Source organism: Mustela nivalis, assembly GCF_964662115.1.
Source record: "Mustela nivalis genome assembly, chromosome: 13".
NCBI lineage: Eukaryota > Metazoa > Chordata > Mammalia > Carnivora > Mustelidae > Mustela > Mustela nivalis.
The window spans coordinates 61,643,380-61,668,835 of record NC_139032.1 but is presented as its reverse complement, the minus strand read 5'-3'; the positions used below and the strand labels follow the sequence as shown (position 1 = coordinate 61,668,835).

Here is a 25,456-nt window from a genome sequence, read left to right as displayed (position 1 = left end):
TACTTGTCCTCCCTTAACTTCCCCAAGACGATCCTCACCCCAGCTGTAGTACTTATAAACCATGGGATTTCCCATTAATTCCAAGATCAAACTCAGAATGCCTCTCTGAACAGGGCCAGGCAGGGGTCTTACTGACCCACAGGGTGCCTGGTGCTGACCAGGGCTCCTGGCCCTCCTCAGCCAGGTCCCAGCCACCCGCCTCCCCTGGCCACCTCATCTCTCCTCCACAAAGCAGGACTCCATGGGGATGTGGCCCGCTGAGTGGCTCTGGAGCCGTGTTTCTCACTCTGGACGCTGTTCCAGGTGCACCCGAGCTAGGCTGAGAAGCACCAACAGATTGGATGCATCCAGAAGCTCCAGGGGGCTGATGCAGCAATGCCAAGTACCCGCAAATAGTAAATCCCCATAAATGTTGGCCGTGCCAGCCCGAGGCGTGGTCCAGAGCACAGGGCCAGGATACCTCTACCTGGGTCTCCACTAAGTCACCCACTTGCTATGAGTCCTCTACTAGGGCTCAGTTTCTCCATCTGTGAAAAGAGGACTTGCACTAGTGCATGATCCCTTTTGTATTTAGAAATAGAGACCAGGGGAGGGAGATTTGGACCGTCACAGCGACCAGAGGACACTCCTGGCATTTAGGGCCCACGGTCCAGGGGCTCGGAGTGCCCTGCACAGAACAAGACTGTCCCTCACAACAAAGAATTGTGCCCCCTCCAAAGAAAAAAATGCAGAAGCAACCTGGTGGGGGAATCTCACAGGTCCCTTCCAGATCCGGGATTTGGCAGAAATTCACCCAAATTCATAACTAAACATTCTAAGAAGAAATTCTTACCTTGAAATGCCAGCTTCCAGCTCTGCTGCCTCGTAGACGTGAGACTGCTGCTGTTGAGATAAGCAGCCCAGCCCCGGAAGGATCCAGAAGGTTCCTCCTGGCCCCAGTGCTTGGTGACTTTGCCGTTGGAGATAATGACGAGGGTTTACACAGAAGGAGCGGGCTTTCCAGCCTCTAAAGCCTACTAAACCCACTGCTTACTTCCTGTGATCGTCTTCCAGCCCCAGGAGGTTGCAAATGAACACGCCATGGCTCAGAAAGGCTTAGAGATGTGTTCAAAGTCACACAGCTGGCAGGTGAGGGACCTGGGGTCTGAATCCAGTGTCCTTTCCTCTCCCTGCCCATACTTCCTTGATGGGTCTCCCACACCATCTCCCCCAGAAAGTGTCGGCTCACCTGCCTTTCCAGGAAAAGAGAGGCATCTTGGGACTCTGAAATGCAGCCCAGAAAGTCCAGACATCCTCCCCTGCCCTCACCACACACACTCCAGCTCCCACTGATACACGCACATATACTGACCTCCGGTAGAAAAACCTACCAATTTCATCATAGATTTCAAAAATCAACTTTGAAATTAAAAATAAGAATAAAGAAGCACCGGGAATGGCCCAGGGAGAAAGTTCTGAGAGTCAGCTTTTGGGAGCTGGTCAGAAGGTGGAAGAGGTCCCCTCCTCCCAAGAAGCCGTGGCCAGGTGGGGCTGGGAACCCGAGCCACTCACAGCAGTGGAGCAGAAGAGGTCCGAGGGACCATGAGTCCCATGATCACAGGTGCGGCTCCCCACCCTCCCTGCCCACCCCTGCGACGTGGCCAGCCCTAAGTGCCCTGGCCAGCCCCACACAGGACACATGGAAACACGTACTCCTGGGGTCTGACCTGGGGTTAGGACATAGGGGCAAGCTTTCAAGTCTGCTCTTGTGCTGGGCTGTCACTCTGCCACCGGTGTATGAGCAACAAGAGAATCTGCATTTTTAAGCAAAGAAGAATCCTTTAAGGCCTTGCTGCCCAAATGGCAGTCCCGGGACCAGCAGCATCGGGGTCATCTGGGAGCTGCTTGGAAATGCAGCATCATGGGCCCCACCCAGACCTACCGGCCCTATGTGCATTTTAACAAGCTCCCTGGGGGCTTGTGTGTACAGTATCTGGTGGCAAGCAGGGCCGGCCCCTCACTGAACTGATGACATGCCAGCCATACTGGCTTCCTTTGGGTTCCTAAAACATGCCAAGGCCTGTCCTATGTGCTGTTCCCTGTCTCGGGAATGCTGTTCCCTGAGGTTCTCACACGGCTGCTCTTCCTCAGCCTTCGGGCCTCAGACTGAATGTTCCCACTTCAGGAAAGCCTTGCCAGACCCCCTGATCTGAAGCCGATACCCCTCCAGGCCCTTCTCAGAGTGGCCTCAGCAGCAGGGATCGCTGTTCTGTTCACAGCAGTGCTGTGTGGTCTGCCCTTGCTAGAATGCCGGCTCCAGGAAGGCAAGCACCCGGTCAGCCTGACACATCTGGGCCCAGCATGGAGCACAGTGCCAGGCACACAGCAGGCTGAGCGAGTGGAGGACAAACAGTCATGGAACACAGAATGACTGTCGCCATCCCTCCATTATTCTGGTTCACATTAACTACGCCCTAAGTAACCCTTGGTCGGACTCAGTTTGCAGGTGGGAAACTGAGATCTAGAAAAGTTTGGGGCATGCCTGTAGTCATCCTGCAAGTCTATGGTAGAGCAAGATCAAGGCCTTTGACCTTTCAGGACCCAGCACCTGAGCCCACGCCCGGATGCCCTGCCTGTCCATGTGTGCGGGGGCCGCTGACCTACATTGTGGAGTAATTATATTATGCAGAGGGACTCTCGGGCCAGCTGCTCTCCTTCGGCTGCACAGATGGGGGAGGCTTTCCCGGGCAGCTTCTGCACGCCTCCCACAGAGCGGCGGTCCGGCCAGGAGTCAGGTGCGAGCATTCCCTGCCTGCGGGCAGAACGGACAGGCGTGGTCTCTCTGCCGGGCACTGTGCCCTGTCAGGCAGGAATAGCATCTTAACAGTTTGCGTTCGATTTGTGGCCCTAAAACTCGGTGTTCACAGAGCTCTGGTGGCTTCCAATGGGGCCTCTGTTGGAACATTTCACGACGAAATCATTCCTCCCCCAAGTTGCCCCTCCCAGTTTCTACAGCGGGGTTCAAGGTTTATGCCCACTGTCCCTTTGGAATGGGATGCAGTGCTCACGAGAGGTAGGGCAGGCTGGGACAAGCACCTGGAGAAAGAGTAAAGACCACTGGTGTGGGAGGCAGACAGACCTGGCTTTGAACCCAGCTCCAACACTGACTAGCTGGAGATTTCTCTCATCTTTCTGTGCCTCCATTTTCTCATCTGTAAAATGGGTACAACACGTTGTTGGATTCTTACCAGGCTTTGACAAGACACCGTAGGTAGAGCTGGCAGCTTCGCACCTGGTGTCCTGGTGTGTTGTTGTCATCCATGACAAGCAGCACTCCGTGTTCCTAGGGCAGTTGTTACCAGCTTAGTTTGACTCAGTCCCCCTCTAAGGCTCTCTGTCATGGAATTGTCCTGATCTTACCAGAATGGAAGAGGCCTAAGGACTGGACTGTGTCCATTCTCATGGCTGCTGTATTCCCCCATGCCCAGGATAGCACCTAGCAAATGGTAGCTCTTCTAGTTACATTGGAGTGAAGGAATGACTACTTAGGTAATTGCCCAGGTAGGCAACAAGTAAGGAAGAGAAATAAAGAAAAAAAGGCAATTTGAAAGCTCTTATAGGCCAGTCATCCCTGGGGATTGATTTAGATGAGGGGAAACTGTGTAGCCCCCAATCATATGGGGAGGCAGGGCTGACATCCTGACTCAGACCCTGATGGGAGACCACCGCATGACATCAGCTGAGGTCTGTGTCCTGTGTGTGTGCCGCCGGAGCCAGCACAGGTCAGTGCTCTGGGATCGCTAGCCCTGGGCTGCGTGGTAGGCCCACGCTGAGAGCAGGGTGAGGGTAGGGTCCCTAGGCCTGGGTCCTCCAGCCCCGTGTTCCCCAATATCCTCTACCCTCCCACCCCACTCCAGCTGTCGGGAAGAGGTGGGGTCAGTCCTCCAAGGTCCCTGGAAATCTGGCCTCCTTTAAGACCACTGGGTGCCTTCTAAAGTAGCACAGGATGCTGTTGATGCTTTGCGGGGCCCCACTGAGCCACAAAAGTAGCTGTGTCCTCAGCAGAGGGTGAGCGGGCTGCTGGACCAGACCCTCTGTGCGGGTCTTGGGTGCCCTCTAGCGGCACTTTGGTGTATGACAATGACTCCAATAAGCGCTCAAGGGGTGGCGGCTTTCCATGCCCCCAGTGTCCTCCCTCTCCATCCCCCAAACCTACCCTTTGCATTATCCAGTGCATGCGTTGGACTTCTCTGACCCCTCTGAACTCCAGTCCCAGGCATGATTAGAACAGATCAGAGAAGAAAAGGCATAGGTTTTACAGTGGGCTTTTATCACCATTTTGCGGCCACTGAAGGAGTGTGATTCAGGTACAGGGGTACTGACCAGTCAGACTCCCCATCTCCTAGCCCCAGGAGTACCTGAACCTCATCACTCCTAAATCCACCCCAACCCCTGCCACTCTGATCCACGTACAGTGTGCCCAGACATGGGGTTGTGTGAGGGTGATGTTAATGACCAGGAGATTTTTGTGGCTTCTTCCTGGATCAGCGCTTGTGTCGTGTGAGGATAGGGCAGAAACAGCTCCGCCCACCCTTCGAATGCTGAGTTCTCTGGGCTCTCCACTGGCCCTTGATTTTGTGCTGCCCTCTCACCTCTGCAGCCTAGGCTGTGTTTAAGCTTATTGAGATGGGGGGGAGTGGGGGGCTAACAGACCCGGATGTAGGGATTTGGTCAGAGCAGACCAGGATGGGGAACTTGGCAGGGGGCGAGGGTTATTAATAAGTTAAAAGATAACTCGGAGTGAACATCAGCTGCAGAAAGGGGAACACAGAGCCAGCAGCAGCTCGAGGACAACTACCGAATGGAGTCTTAGTCAACCATGAGGGACATATGAATCACGGGTGGAAGGCAGTTGTTTAGAAAGCGGAGGAGATGTGGAGCGAGGGTGCAGGCAGACTCGCTCACGGCCTCCTGGAGTGCTGGGCTCCAGGACAAGCCCGTAGGTCAGTGGTATACTGGAGCAGGTTGAAGGACCAGGTCGACTCGTGACGGGAGGCGGTGTGTACCTTCACTGCAGCTCTTTCCCACCCAACCAAGGGCGTGCGGATGTGAGGAGAGGGCTCGGGATTATTCTGAGGACCCCAAAGGAAAGCAAGGACCGTGGGATGAAGGCCCAGGAGATCGGTGCAGCCACTCACCAAGAGTGGGAGGGGGTGGGCTCTCTCTCACTGGGGATGTAAGAGCCTGACAACTGCTCTTGGCTTCTGGGGAATAGAGTTTTCATAACATTGAACAATGGTATATGACAGCATCAGTCCTTTCTACACAGAGAATCTAAGAGTCCATCATAAATTATTGCCTTTCATTGGAGAACAACAGCTACTATCATCATTAATGGGTTTGCTATTCATGCGTGACCATAATGGGCCTTTGCTGTTGCATTCTGATGTCTGCTGGGTTGTCAGGCATTAGGGAAACCCAGGTTTCACTTTTAGAAGTCACTGTTGACCTTCGCACCAGCCCCTTTTGCCATCTCCTCAATTAAACAATGAAAAGACATCAGGAAACTCCTACCCCCTTATTAGAATCCAGCCCAGCTCCTGGGTGGGTCGCAGCAGAGGGGCCATCTCTGGCCTGTTTACTCCGACTTGGGGTCCTAGAGATCACCTTCTCCTGGCTTGTCTCACCTGAGAGCCCACTGCAGCCACAGCAGAGGCCTCAGGGAACCACTCGAGCCTGTGTGTGGTCTCAATGACTACAGAACCAAAGTGGCAGAGCTAAGGGAAAACAAAAGGAAAATCAAGCCTGGGAGATCGTACCAGGCCTGAATGGTCTGATTACAGAATGGCCTGGGTGCACAGGCCCCACCTCCCTCGCCCTTCCTTTTTCTATTCCCCAAATAACAGGAGCCCAGACCACTGCTTGCCTCAAAGGCTAGGCCGAGAGCAGGGCCGAGAGAAATAGGACGCCCACTCCCACTTATCTAAGGCCTGCATTCCACATCTCTAGATCCCACCAAAATGTCCCTTTTTCCTGGTGAGTGACTCTGGGGATGCCAACCTGTTACCTTCAGGCCTGGGCTTTACCCTGGGCCTCTACAGGACCACTCTATCCCAGACACAGCTCTTTGATGAGACACCCTCAGTGGGTATCTTCTCTAAAGGCAGATAGATTCGCAAATATATGTTCAACTTTACTTTGTTATTGGTGGTGCATGGATATAGAAATTCTAACACTATTTTGTGTCTATTTAGTATTGAGCAAATGAGTGACTATTTTGGTATTGTGGGAAACCAGCGATCTCACTGTGAGAGTAGAAAGGTGCAAATATGGAATGGGAAGTAGCAAGAACCCTATGGCATAGGGGTTTTATTTACACCAATCTTAAAAAGATGGTAGAGCAAAAAGGATAGATACATAGAATCATGATGGCTGGATGGGTAGATTAGAGAGATAAGGGAGGGAGGTAGGAAGGAAGATCCTTGAAGTATTGATATCCTTGGAACAGTGAGCCCATCTAGTGCCCAGATCTTGGTTTCTAAATATCATTCTCCATCAAAAAGAAACAAGACTCTCCAGAGAAATGACTGATTCTGAGGCTGGGGAAAGGAAAGTACAAAGAAATAGAGGTACTTGTTGTGCCAAGGTGTAGGAAAGTGTTCCCCCAAATTATGGGGATGTATTGGGAAAACACATGAGTCTGCACAGGGGACTTTCCCACTGACCAAATCTGGGAGAATCTGAGCATCAAAATAAATGATAGTAATGGAAATGGAAAAGGAACCCCTAAATGCATTCCAATATACATAAATAAATGAGAGGAAAGGAAAGATCTGTTTACAATGGAGTGTCAAGTATTTAAATGAAATGATAGAGTTTAAAAAAAAAAAAATCACCATTTTGTGGCCACCGAAAGAGTGTGACTCAGGTAGAAACCATCACTGGATGCTGAAACCACTGAATTGACATTTGTGGGGGGAAATGGGACACTCACACAGTCTCAAAGTATCTCCCACAGAATATTTATTAATTACAAGGGGGAAATGGTACTTCTGAAGTGGAGAGATCTGGCAGACATCACCTGAACCAAATGGTCATAGTTGACATCACCAGTAGTGGGGCAAAGTGCCATCAAGTGCCACTGAGGTGAAGCTCCAAGAGGCAAAAACAACACTTTACATAGGATTCCTACCATGAATGCATAACCCAGATCTAATCATGAAAACACATCAGACAAACCAAAACTGAAGGATATTCTACCAAATTACTGAACAGCATTCTTCAGAAATATCCACGATGTAGAAGAGCGAAATAGGTAGAGAAATCATCAAAGATTAAAAGAGACTAAAGACATGATAAGTAAATGCAGGATGTGGTCCCAGATTGGGCCCTGCTTTGGAAAAACCACAATTATTTTTAAGGACATTATTGAGTCAATTGGCAAAATTTGAAAATTGATAGCACATTAGATACTGTATTAGCTAAATGTCCTCAATTGGGTAAGTATATGTGGTTGTGTAAAAGAATCTCCTCATTCTTAGGAAGTACTTGCTAGATATTTAGGGGTGAAAGGTCAGGGTATCTGCAACTTACTCGTAAATAATTCAGAAAAAAAAATATGTAGAATATACATTTTTGTTGTTGTTCTCTGGATGTGTTTTTCTTTTCTTCCCACCATGTGGCTGATTCTTGCCCAGTTTCCCAGTTCAAATTCCTGAGAGAGAGACCATATTTGGATAGGGTCCTTTCCATCATGCCTCTTTGAGCAGAACACTGCACTAGGAAACCTCCTAGGTCTCTGACCAGACTCTGGATTGGCTACCCACCAGGGCGGTCAGGTACCCACCCTCTGTCCAATCAGCTTTGGCCCAGGATGTGTCATGTGGTATATAACATGGCTGCCCCCATTGCTCCCTCACTGGGGGTGATGGTAAGAAGGTCTCCTTAGAAGAGCTTGGCAGGCCCCACGGCTAGCCCAGCCAATGGTTACGGAGTTAATCCCAGAGACACCTGAAGACCTCTTGACATTAACTTGTGCCTTATTCTCACCTTCACTCTTTCAACAAACATTACAGATGTGTGCTCTGGACCAGGTCTCACACTAGGAGACCAGGAAGTGACCTACTCTCTACCCTCAGATCTGACTCCTGTTTGAAAGGCATGAAGAGCACAGATAACTAGAGTGTGGGGCTGAATCATGAACGACAAACAAAAAGCAGCCCCATGAGAACATAGAAGGGGGTCCAAAAGGCCTCCTGGACAAGGGACTAACTCATGGGAGGGCAAGTGGCCGTCAGATGGGGCCCTGGCTGCTGAAAAGGTGCCCAGTGCCATTCCTGGGTTTCTGTTTTCTCTTTGCTCAGCCGGACCCAGCAGGACGGGACATCTCTATCCGCCCTCTCCTGGAGCACTGTGAGAACACCCACATGACCATCTGGCTTGGCATCGTCTATGCCTACAAGGGGCTTCTCATGGTAGGTGCAGAGCGGGAGACGGAGGCTGAGAGGCTGCTTCTCTATCAGAGTTCTCTCTCCTAGGGGCCTCTGTGAACATAAAAATAGAGCCCCCAGAACGAAACTGCCAGGCCCCTTGTCTCCCACATGGTCTCTCCATTCCCACAACAAAACTCTGAGATGGGTGTAGATAATGCCCCATTTCACTGATGAGGATGCTGAGGCTTGGTTTCCCAAGGTCACTCAGTAGTAAGAGGCAGATTCAAGAGCTTAACCACAGAGCAACCCCAAAACCTGTGAGAGGGCCTCACGGCAGCCACCATAATGCTCCCAGAATGGCAGTCTGTCAACACTTAGTATAAGTTCACACCCCACATTTTACTGGATTCCCTCAAAATCTGTAGAAGGTGAATGGAATCATCCTCATCTTATAGAAGTCAGGCTCAGAGAAGTTAAAGGGCACTAGTAACCTCCAACCTCCAAACCCAGTAGTCTTTCCACTCCAGCCACCTGTTAGAATCAAAGATCATGTACCAAGCCCGCCCCACATGTCTGGAAGGACTTGAAAGGGCAGCTACACCCCATCTTATCCCCCACTGACCCCTGAATCTTCTCTCCAGTCCTATGCAAACCATGCTTCCACTGAAATCCCTCCAGGGACAGGACACCAGCTCCCGTACCCTCCTGAGGTCTTTCCACAGGAAAATTAACCCACCGTCTGCTTCTGTGTAGCCTCTATTTAGAGGCCAAGAATGAAGCTATCTCCAAAGGTCAGAGAAAGTGGGACTTCTTGTCCTGCTCAAATGCATCATTACCTGCTGCTGCTTAAGAGAACTATTCCTGAAGGCCCCCACCAGAAGGGCCTGTGTTAGGGGACCCTAGACAGAAATTGTCCCCCACTTCATACTAGTCAAGGCTAGTTTCCATAGGGACTTTTTGAGGACCCCTGGGCCCCAATCCATACCCCACAAGGGAGTGATCCTGAAGGTGCCCACAGGAGGGTCCCAGAGTGGAAATGAGACTTTGAGGACTAGCCAATGGCCCCGGGCTTGGAAAAGAGCACTCAGGAGACATGGACACTGGAGCTGTCAGAGACAGGTGGCATAGACCCAAAGGCAGATCCATCATCAGTGGGCAGAGTTGCCAGCGGGCAGCTTTCAAGTCCACATGAAAAAAGGATTTTGTTCAACAGAGCAGTGGCCACCGATTTGGTGGCACCCTACCCCCACCCCCCCCCCAAGGAAGGAAGATGCTCCCTTCACAGGAAGCAAGTGGTACCCAGGACTTGAGGCCCCCAGCCCCTGCTGAATAGAGAGAGTGAAACCAGACTCTCCAGGACCCCTCCGGTTCCACCCTCCCTGATCCGAGACTGTGTGAAATTAGATTATGAGGAAGCTGACTGACTCTTCAGACTGCGACTACCGATAATGTTTTGGCCATCCTATCTTCTCCACCTACTTGCAAAAGTGGTTGGAGTCCACCATCTCTCTTCCAGGGAAGCTAATATCTTCAGTCGATCCTGTCAGTAAAAGCTGTATTTGGTAGCACGAGTGTTTTACTGTTTGCAGTGTGCACAAGGAATTATCCTCAGCCCTCCCGGCCCTTAGGGTCTGTGACTAAAATCCTAGCTCCTAGTGCCTCCCGCTCTGAGACCACAGAACTTCAAGACCGGAGAGAGTAGGCCCGGCCCTGCAGCCTGCAGCCCACACCCCTATCAGAGTTTCAGCACTCTAGCCCCCACTGAGCATGAGCTGTGTCCCCTCCAAAGGCCCTAGGGAGACTGCTTTCTTGCTTCCTCATGGTAGCTGATGGCTCAGGCATTCCTTGGCTTGCAGCCACATCACTCCAGTCTTCACCTCCATCTTCCCATGGCCATTTCTCCTCCTCACGTCTCTTACCAGCAGTCCTGGTCAGCTCCTTCCCCACCCACCCACAACACCATTCTGCCTGGCATTCTTCCTCAACCAGCCCTCCTCTTAGACCACCAATGAAGGCTAAACCCTACACACCCTGCTTCAAATCACATTGGACCTACCTCTACCTTGTCCATTTCTGTTGGGAGATATATTGGTTAGGAATAGAGCTGTAGGTGATAGAAAACCCAAAATTATAGTGATCAAAGAGATAGTTAACTTCCCTCTCAGATGAGCAGTCTAGAGCTGGTGGGGTGCTCCCAGAATCTCAGCTCACCCATCTTCACCATACAGCTCCCACACTGTAGACTCAGATGACTTTTTGGTCTAAGATGGCTGCTCAAGCTCCACCCATCACACTTCACTCCATTGACTAGGAAGGAGGGAAAGGAACACCCTTTATAGATACTTTATAGATACCCATTTCCCTTTACAGATCCTTCCCAGAACTTGTACACACCACTCCCACCTACATGGCCCTGTCCTGAACCTACTCTTACATCACACCTGGCTTCGAGGACAAATTAGGTTATGTAGTCTCTATTGTGAGTGACCTTGTGCATTGAGAGGTAATAGACACAGGGGCTCTGCCTTATTAGACAAAAACACCAGACTGGAGTTCTGGAAATACAGTCCACTTTTGCCACTGTATGACTGCGTGGCCTTGGACGAGCCCCTTCCTCTCTGGGCCTCAGGGCTCTCTTTAGAGTGAGGGGAGATGGTCAAGATCATGTCTGGGAGCCCCTTCCACCATGGCCTGCTGTATGTAAACCAGTGGTGGGGCAAAGGAGAACCAGACATTGTAACACCCCCAGTTGGCCTTTCTTCAATGTAATTCAACCCAGGACCCCCAGTGGAGAGTGAAGGTGACATCCAGAAGACCTGGCTACAGCAAAGTTGCCAGCCCCCCTTCTCAGAGCAGGAGGTATGTGTCAGCCACCACATGATAATGACCGCTGCCCTTTCCACTCACCATTTCAGTTGTTCGGGTGTTTCTTGGCTTGGGAGACGCGCAACGTCAGCATCCCTGCCCTCAACGACAGCAAGTACATCGGGATGAGCGTCTACAACGTGGGGATCATGTGTATCATTGGGGCCGCCGTCTCCTTCCTGACCCGGGACCAGCCCAACGTGCAGTTCTGCATCGTCGCCCTGGTCATCATCTTCTGCAGCACCATCACCCTCTGCCTGGTGTTTGTGCCCAAGGTATGGCCTGCCTCCCCCATCCCCCCACAACATCCTGCTCTCTGACCTCTGCTCCTGCCCAGGGCTCTACTGGTTTCTTCCACTTCCTAGCCATTTTATGCTTTCTCTACTGGGGATGATTACAGTTCATATGGAAGATTTGGAAAATGCAAACAGGTAAAAATCGAATTTTTCAGAAATCTCAGAGTCTCACCACCCGAAAATAATCACTGTTAATGTTTCGTTTTTTTTTTTTTTTTTACTAAAAACTAGATATTTTTTATGTGTTTCCTTCCAGTCTTTTTTTCTTTAAGATTTTATCTATTTATCTGAGAGAGAGAGAGAGTAGAGGAAATAGCAGTGGGAGAGGGACAAGCAGACTTCCCACTGAGCATGGAGCCCTGATGCAGGGCTTGATCCCAGGACCTCAACATTGTGACCTGAGCTGAAATCAGGAGTCAGATGTTCAACTAACTGAAAGACCCAGGCTCCTGCCCCACCCCTGCTGTACTTTTTAAATGGTTAGGCAGTGATGCTTTCTCAGTTACAGCTGTGATTATAACTTACACGTCATTTTTTTTTAAAGATTTTATTTATTTATTTGACAGAGAGAAATCACAAGTAGGCAGAGAGGCAGAGAGAGAGAGAGGAGGAAGCAGGCTCCCTGCTGAGCAGAGAGAGCCCGATGCGGGACTCGATCCCAGGACCCCGAGATCATGACCTGAGCCGAAGGCAGCGGCTTAACCCACTGAGCCACCCAGGCGCCCCACTTACACGTCATTTTATAGTTTGCCTTTTCCACTGTGAATTTCTCCTTTGTGTTTCTCAGTCATAACCACCACTGATGGGAGATGTTCCATGTTTTCTTGTCCACTTCATTCCCTTATTGGTGAGCAGTACAGTCATTCCCAGATTTTTTATATTATAAATGAACTTCTTTATTCATATAAAGTTCATATAAATGAACTTCCCATTTCTGGCTCCATCTTTCAGATGGAACCTCAGAAGTAGCATTAGTGGGTAAAAAGGAATAAATAACCACTTTCAACAGCCACTTACATTTTCCATTTACCTGAAGCCCTGACCTTCAAGACCAGCCTGAGAGGTGTTTTTCGAACCTTATCCTTCCCTGCAGCGGGCAGGTGAACCAGAGGCCTTGGCATCTTAGGAGTCCGGGCAGTCGGCTGTTCTCAGCATCAGAGAAGAATGGGAGATGGAGATAGGGTGGGAGGAATTACTGGCCCGAGTGGGGTAGGGTGTGCCTTGGATTACGGGGGGAGCAGAGATCAGTCGGGGTCCATTGTGCCCTAAACAGATGGCTCATGGCCCCTCCATCCCGTGAGTCCCCAAGCAGCGACTTTCCTGGAGCACTGTGGCCCTATATGCCTGCCTTCTCTGCTTGTCAACGCCTGCCCAGGCTCCAGGCCAACGCCAAGGCCTCTCTGCCTGCATTCTGACATTCTCTCATTCTGGTCAAAGATGTCAGATGGTTCCAAGCCCAGCCCTGACCACTGTCCTCTGTCATCCTCAAGAGCTCCTCATTCCCTTCTGGCTCCAGAATCAAGTCCCCAGTACCAGGCTGCCTTTTAGGACCCTTGAGACTCCTCCAGTCTCCCCAAAGAACTCTGCCCACCATCCAGACCATCCACCATGCATAAGCACTCTGAGCCCCAGGCCCCCTGCTTTGACTAGGCCACTTCTCCCCCCACCCCCACCCAGAATTCCCTTCCCTCACCATCCTTCAGCCTCACAGAGCCCAGCCCAGGCCCAGAGCACCCACAGCCCAGCCTGCCTCTGATACTTCTTGCCTCTGGACTGTGGGGTCCTGGCAGACAGGGGCCCTGCCTCACCCAGTCCCTGCTCTCCAGGGCAGGCCCAGCGCCTACCTCAGATTGGAAGTGTTTTTTTAATAAATGAGTAGGATGAGGATGAGTGACAGCCTTTTTCTCTTCCATAACAATGCTTTTGTCTGTGACCGAGCCAGTCACAAGTCTGTCCTCAACACTCACCCGTGGTTCTAAGAAGCAGGAGCCTTCCCTGGCCTCCATCTGTTATCTTCCGTGTCACCCTCGGGTTTATTATTTTTCATGTGGAACGAGGCCTAAGGCAGAGCGAGGCTCAGCTGGAATCAGGCCTGAGAGGCGCTGGTGGGCTCCGCGGGGTGGTTGGGAGGCAGGTGGGGTCAGGCTCAGGAGACCAGACTTCTGCTGAGGAGGAAGGAAACGGAGACTCCGTGCAGGGGAGGAGGGGCCTGCCCAAGGTCACAGGCAAGCGAGTGGCAGAGACAAGCCTGAGCCCAGAGCTTGTGTGCCTGCCGCCTCCAACACAGGACCCGCTGTGGCAGAGCGGATGGGAGGTTGGAGGGGGAGGACCCTGGGCTTCTCTCTTCAGCCATACCTTGTCCTTTCAGCTCATCACTCTGAGAACAAACCCAGACGCGGCAACGCAGAACAGGCGATTCCAGTTCACTCAGAATCAGAAGAAGGAAGATTCTAAAACATCCACCTCAGTCACCAGCGTGAACCAAGCAAGCACGTCCCGCCTGGAGGGCCTGCAGTCCGAAAACCATCGCCTACGAATGAAGATCACAGAGGTAGCTCCCTGAGCCCCCTCGGCCAGGGCCGCAGCTTCCCAGCTGCATCCTTCTGCCCCAGGGCTGCTGCTCCTGACCTCCCTACCCCCAACCCAGGACTCCCCCCATATCAGACCGTGTGGTCCCATGGGCTGGGGTTACAGCGGAGAGAACCAGCGGGGACATAAACTAGGCAGAGGCAGTTTTGTCGGAAGCGGCTCGCCTGGCCCAGACTCATGGAGTCCCTGTTTGCCCTGATTCCAAACATCCTTAGGAAGGAAGGAGTTCTTAGAAAGTTGTGAGCTCCCAGATTATAGGAGATTCCTAAGTGTACAGAAGCCTCCACCCTTGATTTTTCACTCTCCCAACCCAACAACCACCCTCATCCATATGACATACAGCAAGACAGAAGGGAGGGAAGAGAAACTTCTCAGGCACGAGAGCTTGCTGAGGCAAACCACATGGTCCTCTTGAGGGTCCTTAACTGGTTCTTCAGTATTCCAGAGAGGCCATAACTAGATTCCTTTATGCCTAAGCCAGACCTCCGATTCTGGACTTTCTATTACCTGGGAGAGGAGAACAGATTACCTTCCCCTTCTTCACCTCTGTTTTTGTGTCCAGGGGTGGGATTGGCCTCTGGTGTGCAGGCTACATGTTTCCCCGAGAAACCCTCCTTCAACAAGGGGAACGGGGAAGAAACGAAGGAGAGCGTGTTAGTCAGGATAACTCGCTAAGCTGCTGTAACAAACACGCCCCAAAATGAAGTGGCCCAAAGAAAATATTTCTCTCTCACCTAATGGCCCTGAGGAGATGGGTCCAAGTTGGCAGACAGCTCTGCCTCCGTGGCCATAACTGGGTGAGGCTCATTCCCTCCTACTGTCTGCCACTCCCCAAGGTGCCTTCCTCACAGGGACAGTTAAAGCTGGGGGGAAGGCACGTCCTGTTCTCAGTCGCAGAGGGGAAAAGGAAGCCCACACAAGGGATGAGCAAGTGAAACAAAAATTGTGCGCCTTTTGGGTCTACTCCAGTTACCTTGGCAAGAACTTGCATGGTCACACTTCTATGTGAGACACAGGATTGCCAGTGTCGATGCAGGATGTCTCAGTGATGTTTGAATTTCAGGCAATCAAGCATACTTTTTGTGTAAGGATGGCCCAGACAGTATTTGGGATATACTGGCACTAAGAAAAATGATGCATCATTATCTGAAATTCATATGGGACTGGGCATTCCATATGTGTATTTGCTAGACCCAGTAGCCTTTTGGGGAACTCACATTAGTCTGTCACAAAGATCTAAAGCATAGTTGTCCATGCATCTAAGCCGACTGCTCTAGGATGGGATAGCCCTCCCTCCCACTGGTCACCAGAGAAAAGGAGGAAAGGTTTCTGTCCCCTCAGAACCCATTGCTCATTCGGTTTTAATGTCAGACCTCTCTCTGAGTAGAATGACCATGACTTGACGTTTGACTTTTACTTGCACACTCCAGCAGTAAAGAGCTCCTCACTTCAGGAAACCTGAAAACAAAGCCACTGTCAAAATCCCTAAAGTGCTGGGTGGCTTTTCCTGGAATGGAATCACAATCTGGCCTCCTTTGCTCCTAGCCCCGCTGTTTGAGGCACACAGAACACGGTATCTCTCTCCTCCTCCACGTGAAGACGTATTAATGGCTGAGGTCTTGACATCAGAACAACACTTTACAGTTTATAACTTCCTTACACTATAGTAGAACGTCCATTGCCTTTCCCAGTTACCACCCCCTCCCCCCAACACACACATGTGTGTGCACAAGCAAGCACATGTACACACACACACACACCAGGCTTCTCAAGGGCTAGTCTGCCCCAGGTCTTGCACCTGAGTTTTCTGTAACCTGAAGGCAGTTACAGTCCGTCTTCTAGAGGTGCCTCTATTGTCCTAGGCTTGGGCGTCTCTGTGAGGCTTACAGCTGACCAGCCCAAGGGTCCTCCCCTGCAAGGGCCCTGTGGGGCATCCGGAATGATAATTATGGCACTTTTATTCCTGTAGCAGGTTAGCCTCATGATGTGTCAGGGACTGGGCTAACCTTTGAGTGCGTTGCTTCATTGAATCTCCGCAGTAACCAGAGGTTTGTGCTGTGATTACTGCATTCTGTGGATGAAGGAGTTGAGACTCAGTCTCGAGAGCCAGTCCACAGACAGTAAGGGGCAGCCCTGGGTTTGCCCCTAGACCTGTCCAACCTCAGAGCCCATGCTCTGACCCTCCCCCGCCGCCCTGGGCTGGCCCAGCTGCTTCCTCGAGACGCCAGCCTGCTCTGAACGCATCATTGCGAAGCCCAGGCACCACCACCCCCCAGCCCTTCCTGCAGCAACAGCCAGCAGGGGCCCTCTGCAGCTCGTCCCCAGGGGGCCTCTCTGGCTCTGAGTGCCCTCCCAAGGCCCACCTGAGACCCAGTCCCATGACCCTGGGGGCTGGGGAAGGGGCTGGGCCCGGGCCTCTGACACAGCTGGAGCCTTTGTCTTCCAGCTGGATAAAGACTTGGAAGAGGTCACTATGCAGCTGCAGGACACACCAGAGAAGACCACCTACATTAAACAGAACCACTACCAAGAGCTCAATGACATCCTCAACCTTGGAAACTTCACTGAGAGCACAGGTAGGAGGAGGCGGGATCCCTGGAACGTAGGGACCTGGGTATCAGACACCAGCTGGCCATCTTCCACTTTACCGATGAAGAAACTGAGGCTTGGGGGAGGTGTGGGGAATGACCTGAAGCCACGCATGCAGAGCTGGAGCATCTGGCATCCACAGTTCAGGGTCAGTTTGGCATCCTACCCTGCCTAGAGCCAGGACTTCTGTCCCTCGGTCTCTTGGGTTCCGGGAGCACACGTACATGTCACGGCCAGCAGCCCAGGTTTTGCCTACATTTCGGCCAAATTTTCAGAGATCGTCAGTGTTGTTAAGAGTGCATAAAGTGGGAGGCACCTGGGTGGCTCAGTGGCTTAAGCCTCTGCCTTCAGCTCGGGTCATGATCTTGGAGTCCTGGGATCAAGCCCCGCATCGGGCTCTCTGCTCGGCGGGGAGTCTGCTTCCCTTCCTCTCTCTCTCTGCCTGCCTCTCTGCCTACCTGTGATTTCTGTCTGTCAAATAAATAAATAAAACCTTTAAAAAAATAAAATAAATATTCATCGTTTAGGGCAGTTTCATTCATTATTATACAGCCAAACAAGGGTCGTAATATAGCTGTTAGGAAATGGGGCAGACCTATTCATGCAGATATGGAGAGCCCTCCCAGTGAAAATAGCAGATGAAAGTGAGCATGATGCACATAAATGCACACACATCTGCACGTGTCTGTGTGCATGTGCCAAGTGCGTTTTTTAAAAGGTCTGGAAGAGCAAAAAACAAATTGTTAACAGTATCCACCTGTATGAAAAGGAACAGTAAGTACAAAGTAAGAGAGGATTCATTTAGTATACTTCTCTGTTTGCTGGCATTTTGTCAGTATTTATTCATTAATTTGCTATAAAATTACTTTTAAATCAATGAAGAATCTTTAGTTTCTTTTTTTGTTGTTGTTTATAGTTTCTTTTATTCTCATTACCTAAATCCTAAGTATTCTTATTATAAAAGCAAATTATGAAGGGTGCCTGGGTGGCTCAGTGGGTTAAGCCTCTGCTTTCAGCTCAGGTCATGATCTCAGGGTCCTGGGATCAAGCCCCACATTGTGCTCTCTGCTTGGTGGGGAGTCTGCTTTCCTCTCTCTCTCTCTGCCTGCCTCTCTGCCTATTTGTGATCTCTCTTTCTGTCAAATAAAGAAAATTTAAAATCTTTCTAAAAATTTTTTTTTAAATTATGAAATTCTTAGGGTTGGGTTAGGGTGGGATGATTGCAAAAAAAAGTTTGAATTAAGATAAGTTACAAGTCAACTGAAAGAATAAAAATTATTCACAGTAACTTTAGTATCTGGTAAAGGTGGGCATTTCAAATTAGTGGAGGGAAATGAATCATTCAGTACATTTAATGGGGATAGGTGGGTAGCTATTTGGAAAAGAATAAACTTAAATCCCTTCATCACACCTCACACAAAAATAAAGTCCAGATGTATAAAGGATTTAAATGTAAAAAATGAAACCATAAAAGAACTAAAAAAAAAGAAAGAAAGAAAAAAAACCCACAGGAGAATTTTTTTTTTTTATAATCTCAGAGACGGGAAAGCCTCTCTCAATTTGATGCAAAACACAAAAACCACAAAAGAAAAGGTTGATAAATTTAATTGTAAAAAAGAATTTTTTAACAACACAAAAGCCCTCATAAGTCATCAAAAAATCAAACCAAGCCAAAAATATTATAATTCAGGTAATGTGCTTATTTTCTTACATATAAGGAGAAATTTATATAATTTATATGAAATATGTATAATTATATGTAAATTAATTTACAAAAAAAGAGCAACACAGAAGAAAACTGGGCAAAAGAGACTTCTCACAGAAGGAAGTGCAAGAGATTCATATGCTTATGAAAAGATGCTGAAGCTCACTCCTTATTAAGAGAATGTAGATGAGGGGTACCTGAGTGGCTCAGCTGGTTAAGCTAAGCAGCTGCCTTTAGCATAGGTGATGATCTCAGGGTCCCTGGAATGGAGTCTCTCTCTGACCTGCCTTCCCCTCTGATCCTCCCTCTCCCTTTGACCCTCCCCCGCCCCATTGCTCCTGCTCTCTCTCACTCTCCAAAATAAATAAATAAAATCTTTTTAAAAATTCAGATGAAATCTTGAGTGAGATACCATTTTCACCAATGAGACTGGCAAAGACAAGAAACCAAAAAGTTAACAGTTACCAGTTGGGGGAAAGGCCAACCCTGAGTCTGAGGACACAGTTGGGAAACATTGCTAGTTGAAATAGAAATTGCTCTGACCCAACAGTTCCAGTTTGGGGATTTATCATAAGGATATGCAGTCAGCTCTCATTATTCATAGTGATTATCTCTGATAAAGTTGCTGTGAACCATGAATTACTAAACCACTGCTCCTGAGGGGGAATACAGGGTTTGATTCCTGCAAGGCTCTCTCGAGTTGACATTTTGATCAACCCATGACATAACTTTGTTGTATGTGTGTTTCTGCTTGAAGACTTCTTATTTAATATACAATGTTGATTCGTTAACATTGACCTCATGGTCAGCAGTGCTATAAAGTGTGCCTGCACGAAGCCCATCTAAGCCATGTATTTTCTCCGTCAGGCACATCACAGCTGTCTTGCACTTGGACGTGCTTTATAGGACGTGCTTTGTTGACCGTGAAGTCAATGTAAATTTTTCAACATTGTGTGTGTCAGCAAATGACCGTGAAAGCCTTACTGGTATTGATTGGGGTTACAAATAAATGTTAGTGAGTGGGCGAGTTCACAAATACAGAATCTGTGAATAAAGAGGATCCACCGTACTCACATGGGGGCAAGATGACATTCACAAAGTCACACACTACAGAAAGACAACTAAACCCCGGTGCTTCTCCAGATCCCTGGGGGAGGGGGTTATATTTAATATTTCTTTGAATCTCTCTAGATAGTTCTGAAGCACAGAGGGTTGCAAAAGCATGCACATCACCACATTTTGTGGCTACACAGTATTTCTTTGAAAGGGGGCCCCATCCACACATGAGTATGTAACTAATCCATTGTTACTGGAAATACTCAGATTAGTCCCAACCCTTTTTTTATATTATGAGTAACGCTAATTTGAACATGTTACGCATAATCTCATTATTTCCTTGGGATACATCCCAGAAGTAAAAATTCTGGGTAGAACACTTTTTTTTAGGGTTCAATGCTTATGGACAAGTGACCCCCCCCCCAGAAACATTATGCCAATTTGTACTCCCACCAGCAGTTTACTGACTATTCTTATTCTTTTCCATCCTTGGCAGTCTTATGGATATATATTTTTTACCTTGGAGGGTTATTTCCTCTGTCATCACATCCCTGTGTACCAGTGAAAAAGGCCTTTATATTAGAACTTTTCATTTCCAAGTTATGTTGCTTACATTGGTTAACTTGATTTTTTCTTGGAGAAAGGAAGTCCCCAGGATGCCATTTCCATCCCTGGTTAGAAGCTTCTAGATTCACTGCCTTAGTCCCGAGAGACTGCAGAAACCACAGCTCTGAGGGGATAATAGGCTCTTTTGCATTCTCTCTCCTTGGGCAGCATCCTAGAAAGACTGCATTTTTTTCTTTTTAATGAAGTTAACAGAATGTGTTGTGATCTTGTTGTTTTGCATTCAGATGGGGGAAAGGCCATTTTAAAAAATCACCTCGATCAAAATCCCCAGCTACAGTGGAACACAACAGAGCCCTCTCGAACATGCAAAGATCCTATAGAAGATATCAACTCCCCAGAACAGTAAGTACTTTCTCCTTGAGAATTATTGCAGAAGAGCGTGGTAGTCCCGCACAGCAATATCAGTCTGCCCGGCATTTTCACATGCCTTATTTTATTTAAATTCCACAGCAACCCCATGACACAGGTCAAATTATAAGCCTCATTTTACAAATGAGAAAAAGAATATTTAGAAAGAGGAGGGGACTTGTCAACCCCCACCCAGTTCTGAAGTGCAAGAGATGGGATTTGAACCCAGGTCTGCTGACCATCAAGCCCACCAAGGCACAGTGCCCTCATTATATATAAAATTTAACCTTGCTAAATGCACTCACTGCACAACTATTCACTGACACCTACTGTGTATCAGACATAGAAGTGATAAAAACCGGACAAAAATCCCTTCGTGCGCAGAGCTTATATTCTGCCCAGTGGCACAAGAACTTCTTTTAAAAAGCAGCATCTAGTGTATTACATCATAGGTGCTTTGGAGAAAAATAAAGCAGGGGAAGCAGTCAGGGATTGTAACCTTTAATAGAGTGATCAGAGGAGATTCAGTGAGAAGGTGGCCTCTAAGCGAAGACCCGGACATCTCTGTTAGCTTTGTTCCCACTGGCAATTTTGAGGTCTTCCTTTGCTCATAGCAGCTTGGAAGCAGAGATTAGAAATGTCGACCCCGGCGCTGCCGACCCTCGGGGCTCAGTCGGTTAAGCATCCAACTCTTGATTTCAGCTCAGGTTGTGATCTCAGGGTCGTGAGATTGAGCCCTGCTTTGGGATTCTCTCTTTCCCTCTGCCTCCGCCCCTACCACCCCCTGCCCCCACCCCCCGGGTCACTTTCTCACATAAATAAATAAATAAAATCTTAAGAAAGAAAGGAAGGAAGAAAAAAGTGTCAACACTGAAACTTGCTCCCCGGGAAGTGATAAGCAGCAGAGACAGCCAAATCACCAACTATAGTGTAATTTGAGGCCCTTTGGTGTTAGGGCCAATAGCCTTTCTCAACCCAGTTAGCTCCAAGGCTTCATTGGCTTACACTCCAGAATGATCATTATGGTTCTCTGGCAGTCTTCAGCAGTTCACTTATTAGTACGCCCCACGAGAGTGTAAGCACCTTGAGGATAAAGTGTGCGTCCCTCCCGTATCCTTTGGACTGAATGCAGGCTCCTGCACTGAGTAGGTGTTTGGCAAATAGCTGTTGAATGAATGACTGTGTAAATGGGACCCCGGCAGACAGCAAAGTGCCATGGCTCTGAGAGCCTCAGACCGATGGCCGCCTTGCCCAGGCCTTAGTCCTTCCAGGTCAGAGTTGATTCCTCAGCAACTCTTTCCCTGGACTCTGCCAGCACCCTCTGGCGTTCAGGGGTCAGTCATAGCTCAGAGTACACAGACAGGTTCAAGCTGAATTTCAAAAGGAGATCTCCAACACACAAACCTCGCGAGCACTTGTGACGTGTCCTTGGTAGACACTCTCCAGTGCACAGGGAATGAGGGGGGGCACCGCATCTGTCCCCCTCCATCTCAGGACCCCATCAGTGCCATAATACACACGAGGGCACACCTGTTGAGATGAGGTGGCCCCCCCGTGAGTTGATCTGCCTCCCTCACAGAGCTCGTGCTCCCTCACCAAGCTCCTTTCCCAGAAGAAGCAGGAGACCCACCTTCCCCACTTCTGGCTTCGTTGTCATGTGTAAATTACATAAACTCTGTACCCTTCCCTAATCATTATAGTGGAGAATAGCAGCACTTCTTTCACTTACTGGGTTTTTGTGAAGATCTGGGGGTGGGGGGAGGTCCCCACCTGAGTGGTCAGGCACTGAGGACACAGGGAGGCCTTAAGGATACTGAGAATGCAGCTTCCCAGGTACGAGAGAGAACCACACAAGATGCACCTGGGAAGAGCCCAGACCCCCCACTCTCTCTCGCTCTCTCTCTCTCTCTCTTTCTCTCTCACACACACACACATACACACACGCGCACGCTGCCATGAGTCACACACCACCCCTGCCTCTCCCCTGCCCTGGGGCTTTTCTGGCTGTGCTTCTGGGAATTTACCCAGAACGCTGGGAGCTCAGAGAATGAAGGAGCCCACTCTCTGAGGAGTTTGAAGTGGATAGTGAAGGGGAAAGAGTTCATCAGATCAGGAGGTAGAGAGAGTATTCCAGGCTGGGGGAAAATTGTGTGCAAAGGCAAGCATGAGTGGCCGTTAGCAGTGTTTTAGGGGAAACTAGCTGCCCAAGTAAGGGTTTGGATGGTGAGTGGGTAGAAGTTTCACCTGGAGAATTAGAAAAAAGATCCTAGGCAGCCTGGGCAAGGCAGGGGCAGAGGAGCCAATGAGGAGGCCAGAGCAGCGAGAAGCCCCCCGGTCCATTTGGAGGTTCGTGAGAGTAGAGTGAGAACCGTCTGGCAGCGAAGCCCCATGAGATAAGCAAAACCCGTTCTTAGGAATCGCCACATGCTCAGGAAGGCTGCGTCCCCTTTGCTGAGTCCGTCTCCCTGGTTGCTCCCAGGTCAGTCATTGGCAGGTGTAGGTCTGTATTAAATACCTGCTAGATCGGTAAATGGCTAGATGATGGGATGGACAGATCTTGGATTCGGGTTAACTGGTCTCCACCGTCAGCTTCTTAGCCAAAGACAGTCCAAGGAATATTCTGGTGAGCGACCAGATAGCCTTCACTAAAACTCCTCTCTCCCTCTCCCCCCTCCCTTCCTCCCTCTCTCTCTCTCTCTCCCTCTTTCTCTCTCTCTCTCTCCCTGCCACAGCATCCAGCGCCGGCTGTCCCTCCAGCTCCCCATTCTCCACCACGCCTACCTCCCATCCATCGGAGGCGTGGACGCCAGCTGTGTGAGCCCCTGCGTCAGCCCCACCGCCAGCCCCCGCCACAGACACGTGCCACCCTCCTTCCGAGTCATGGTCTCTGGCCTGTAACGGTGGGAGGCCTGGGGCCGGGGCCTCCCCCATGACAGAACCACACGGAGCAGAGGCTACGGGAACACTGTCAGCTCTGGCTGCGGAGCTGCTGGGCGCCACGGCTGGCCTTGTGGGACTGCTCGATGGCACTCAGGTGGACAGGATGGGGGCACTTGGCACCTGACCTCGCGCCTTATTTGTGAAGTTTTTATTCTTTCACAAAGAAGAGGAACGGAAATGACTTCTTCCTTAATGTCTGCGAAGAAGGAGGAGCTGGGATATTTTGGAAACTTTGCAAAAAAAAAAAAAAAAAAAAAATCCTAGACAAGGAGCGAATCACTAGAACTCCAGCTAGAAGTCACCGAGTGTCCCTGAGCAGCCTTGAAAAGAGGCGAGGGGCTTCTGGAGAAACCAGCTCTGCCTCTGCACACACATCCCTGGCTGTGGCCAGGCCAGCCCTTCTCCCCTCTGGGGTAGGAGGCAGGCAGGGCAGCCCGGCCCCCAGCCGCCAGGGCAGCCAACCCCAGTCTTTCTGGAACAGGGAGTCTGCCAGGCAGCCAGGCGGCCCAAGGGCTGGGGTACAGGAACAGGCTGACTCACATGCCTCCCGATGGGACCTTACTCTCTAATAAATGCCACACATTAACACAATAACACCCATTCTGGGACCGTGGGGATTTAGGGCACGTCACTGCAGACCCGCTCTGCAGCATTCACCGACAGTCGGTCACGCACCCACCACGTTGGCCATGTCCTTGTGTTTGTATCAGGTGTTCCAGTAATCAGGGGGACCACCCGAGCTAATCATGGAATGTCTGTTTCCAGCAAACACTCTAAAGAAAGACTGTGCACTTTAACCTCTCATCAGGGCCCAAGGGCTGGCTGGGGTTGGTTTTTTTCCACTGACTTTGTTTCTGACCAAAGTGAATCGGGCATTCTGCTAGTAGACATCCCTGTAGTCGTAGGGAGAGAGTTGCTAGCCGAGGGCTCTCCTTGGCTTCCTGAAGGTGGCCTTCCATCCGGACAAGCCAGGGAGCTCGCCCTTGGGGTTCACGGAGGTGACCAGTCAACACACTGGTTCTCATTCATAAGATCACTCTTCCCTTTCAACCGAACAGAGAGTACAGGCCTGGGAGTCAGAAGGACCTGGGCTCCAGTCCTCACTCCATGGCTGACTCCCTTCTTGACCTTGGGAAAATCCCTACTGTCTCTCTGAGCCTCCGTGTCCCCTCCCCAACAGATTGGGGTTGAGATAACCCCCATCCTGCCTACCTCACAGGGTCTCTCTGAGGATCAAAACTTGATCTTGTCCAGAAAAGCTTCGTACCAAACAGTGAAGCAGCCGTGACCCGTGAGGAATCAGGATGACCGTGACCTTCGGCCCTCACGACCGCCAGGGGTTTGGCCCAAAGAAGCTCCCAGCACAGCCCTCTACCAGGATAACCTGGCGGAGAGAGGCTCCCGACGACTTTTGTGACATTCCTAGACAGGTTCATTCTTTGCTAAAGAAAGGCCTGAAGGACAGCGTCCAGGACGTCTGCACAACCAAGCGGTCGCTCACTCCCTAAAGAAACCTAATGGCAGCTTCAACAGGCAGGCAATAATCTCTTCCCAGACCACTGAAGTCAGGAATATACTGCTGTCACCACCAGATTTTGACAAAAGGGCCCACAGGAATCTTATCATCGCCAACATTTCAAAAACACCCGATTTCACGTAGTATAGCTTTCCCCTCCCCTCCCCCGCAAAAGAGAGGTTATGGAGGTACTGTAGCTTTTAGGGAAAAAAAAAATGTCAACACATCACAGGTCAAATTGAAGTCATCGTCTGTTTTAGGCACTACAAATCGGTGTTGTCACTCACTGTGTATTACCAGTATTGACTTGCTTTCTTGATTTCACCAAAACCAGGTTTAATTTAAAGGACCACATTAATTTTTCCAAGGGAAGGAGACAATTCATTGTACATAATGTATACACACACAAAAAAAAAATATACCTGTAGAAATATTATTCCAGCATAGCAGGAAACAAAAAGAAACAAAAAGTATTGGACAGTCGGAGGTGAGTGTGTGCGTCCGTAACCCGTTG

General features: G+C 49.8%; 1 protein-coding gene across 1 annotated transcript in view; it reads left to right on the top strand.

Annotated features, from left to right (window-relative positions):
* Nucleotides 1-25,069, top strand: part of GABBR2 (gamma-aminobutyric acid type B receptor subunit 2) — a 337,637-nt gene extending 312,568 nt beyond the window's left edge. The window contains exons 14-19 of the mRNA XM_082696761.1: nt 8,343-8,453; nt 11,327-11,551; nt 13,941-14,123; nt 16,608-16,737; nt 20,363-20,480; nt 23,219-25,069. Coding sequence (XP_082552887.1) covers nt 8,343-8,453; nt 11,327-11,551; nt 13,941-14,123; nt 16,608-16,737; nt 20,363-20,480; nt 23,219-23,384 — 933 coding nt within the window. The 3' untranslated portion in view covers nt 23,385-25,069. The remainder of the gene's footprint in view (nt 1-8,342; nt 8,454-11,326; nt 11,552-13,940; nt 14,124-16,607; nt 16,738-20,362; nt 20,481-23,218) is intronic.
* Nucleotides 25,070-25,456: the final 387 nt, after the last annotated feature.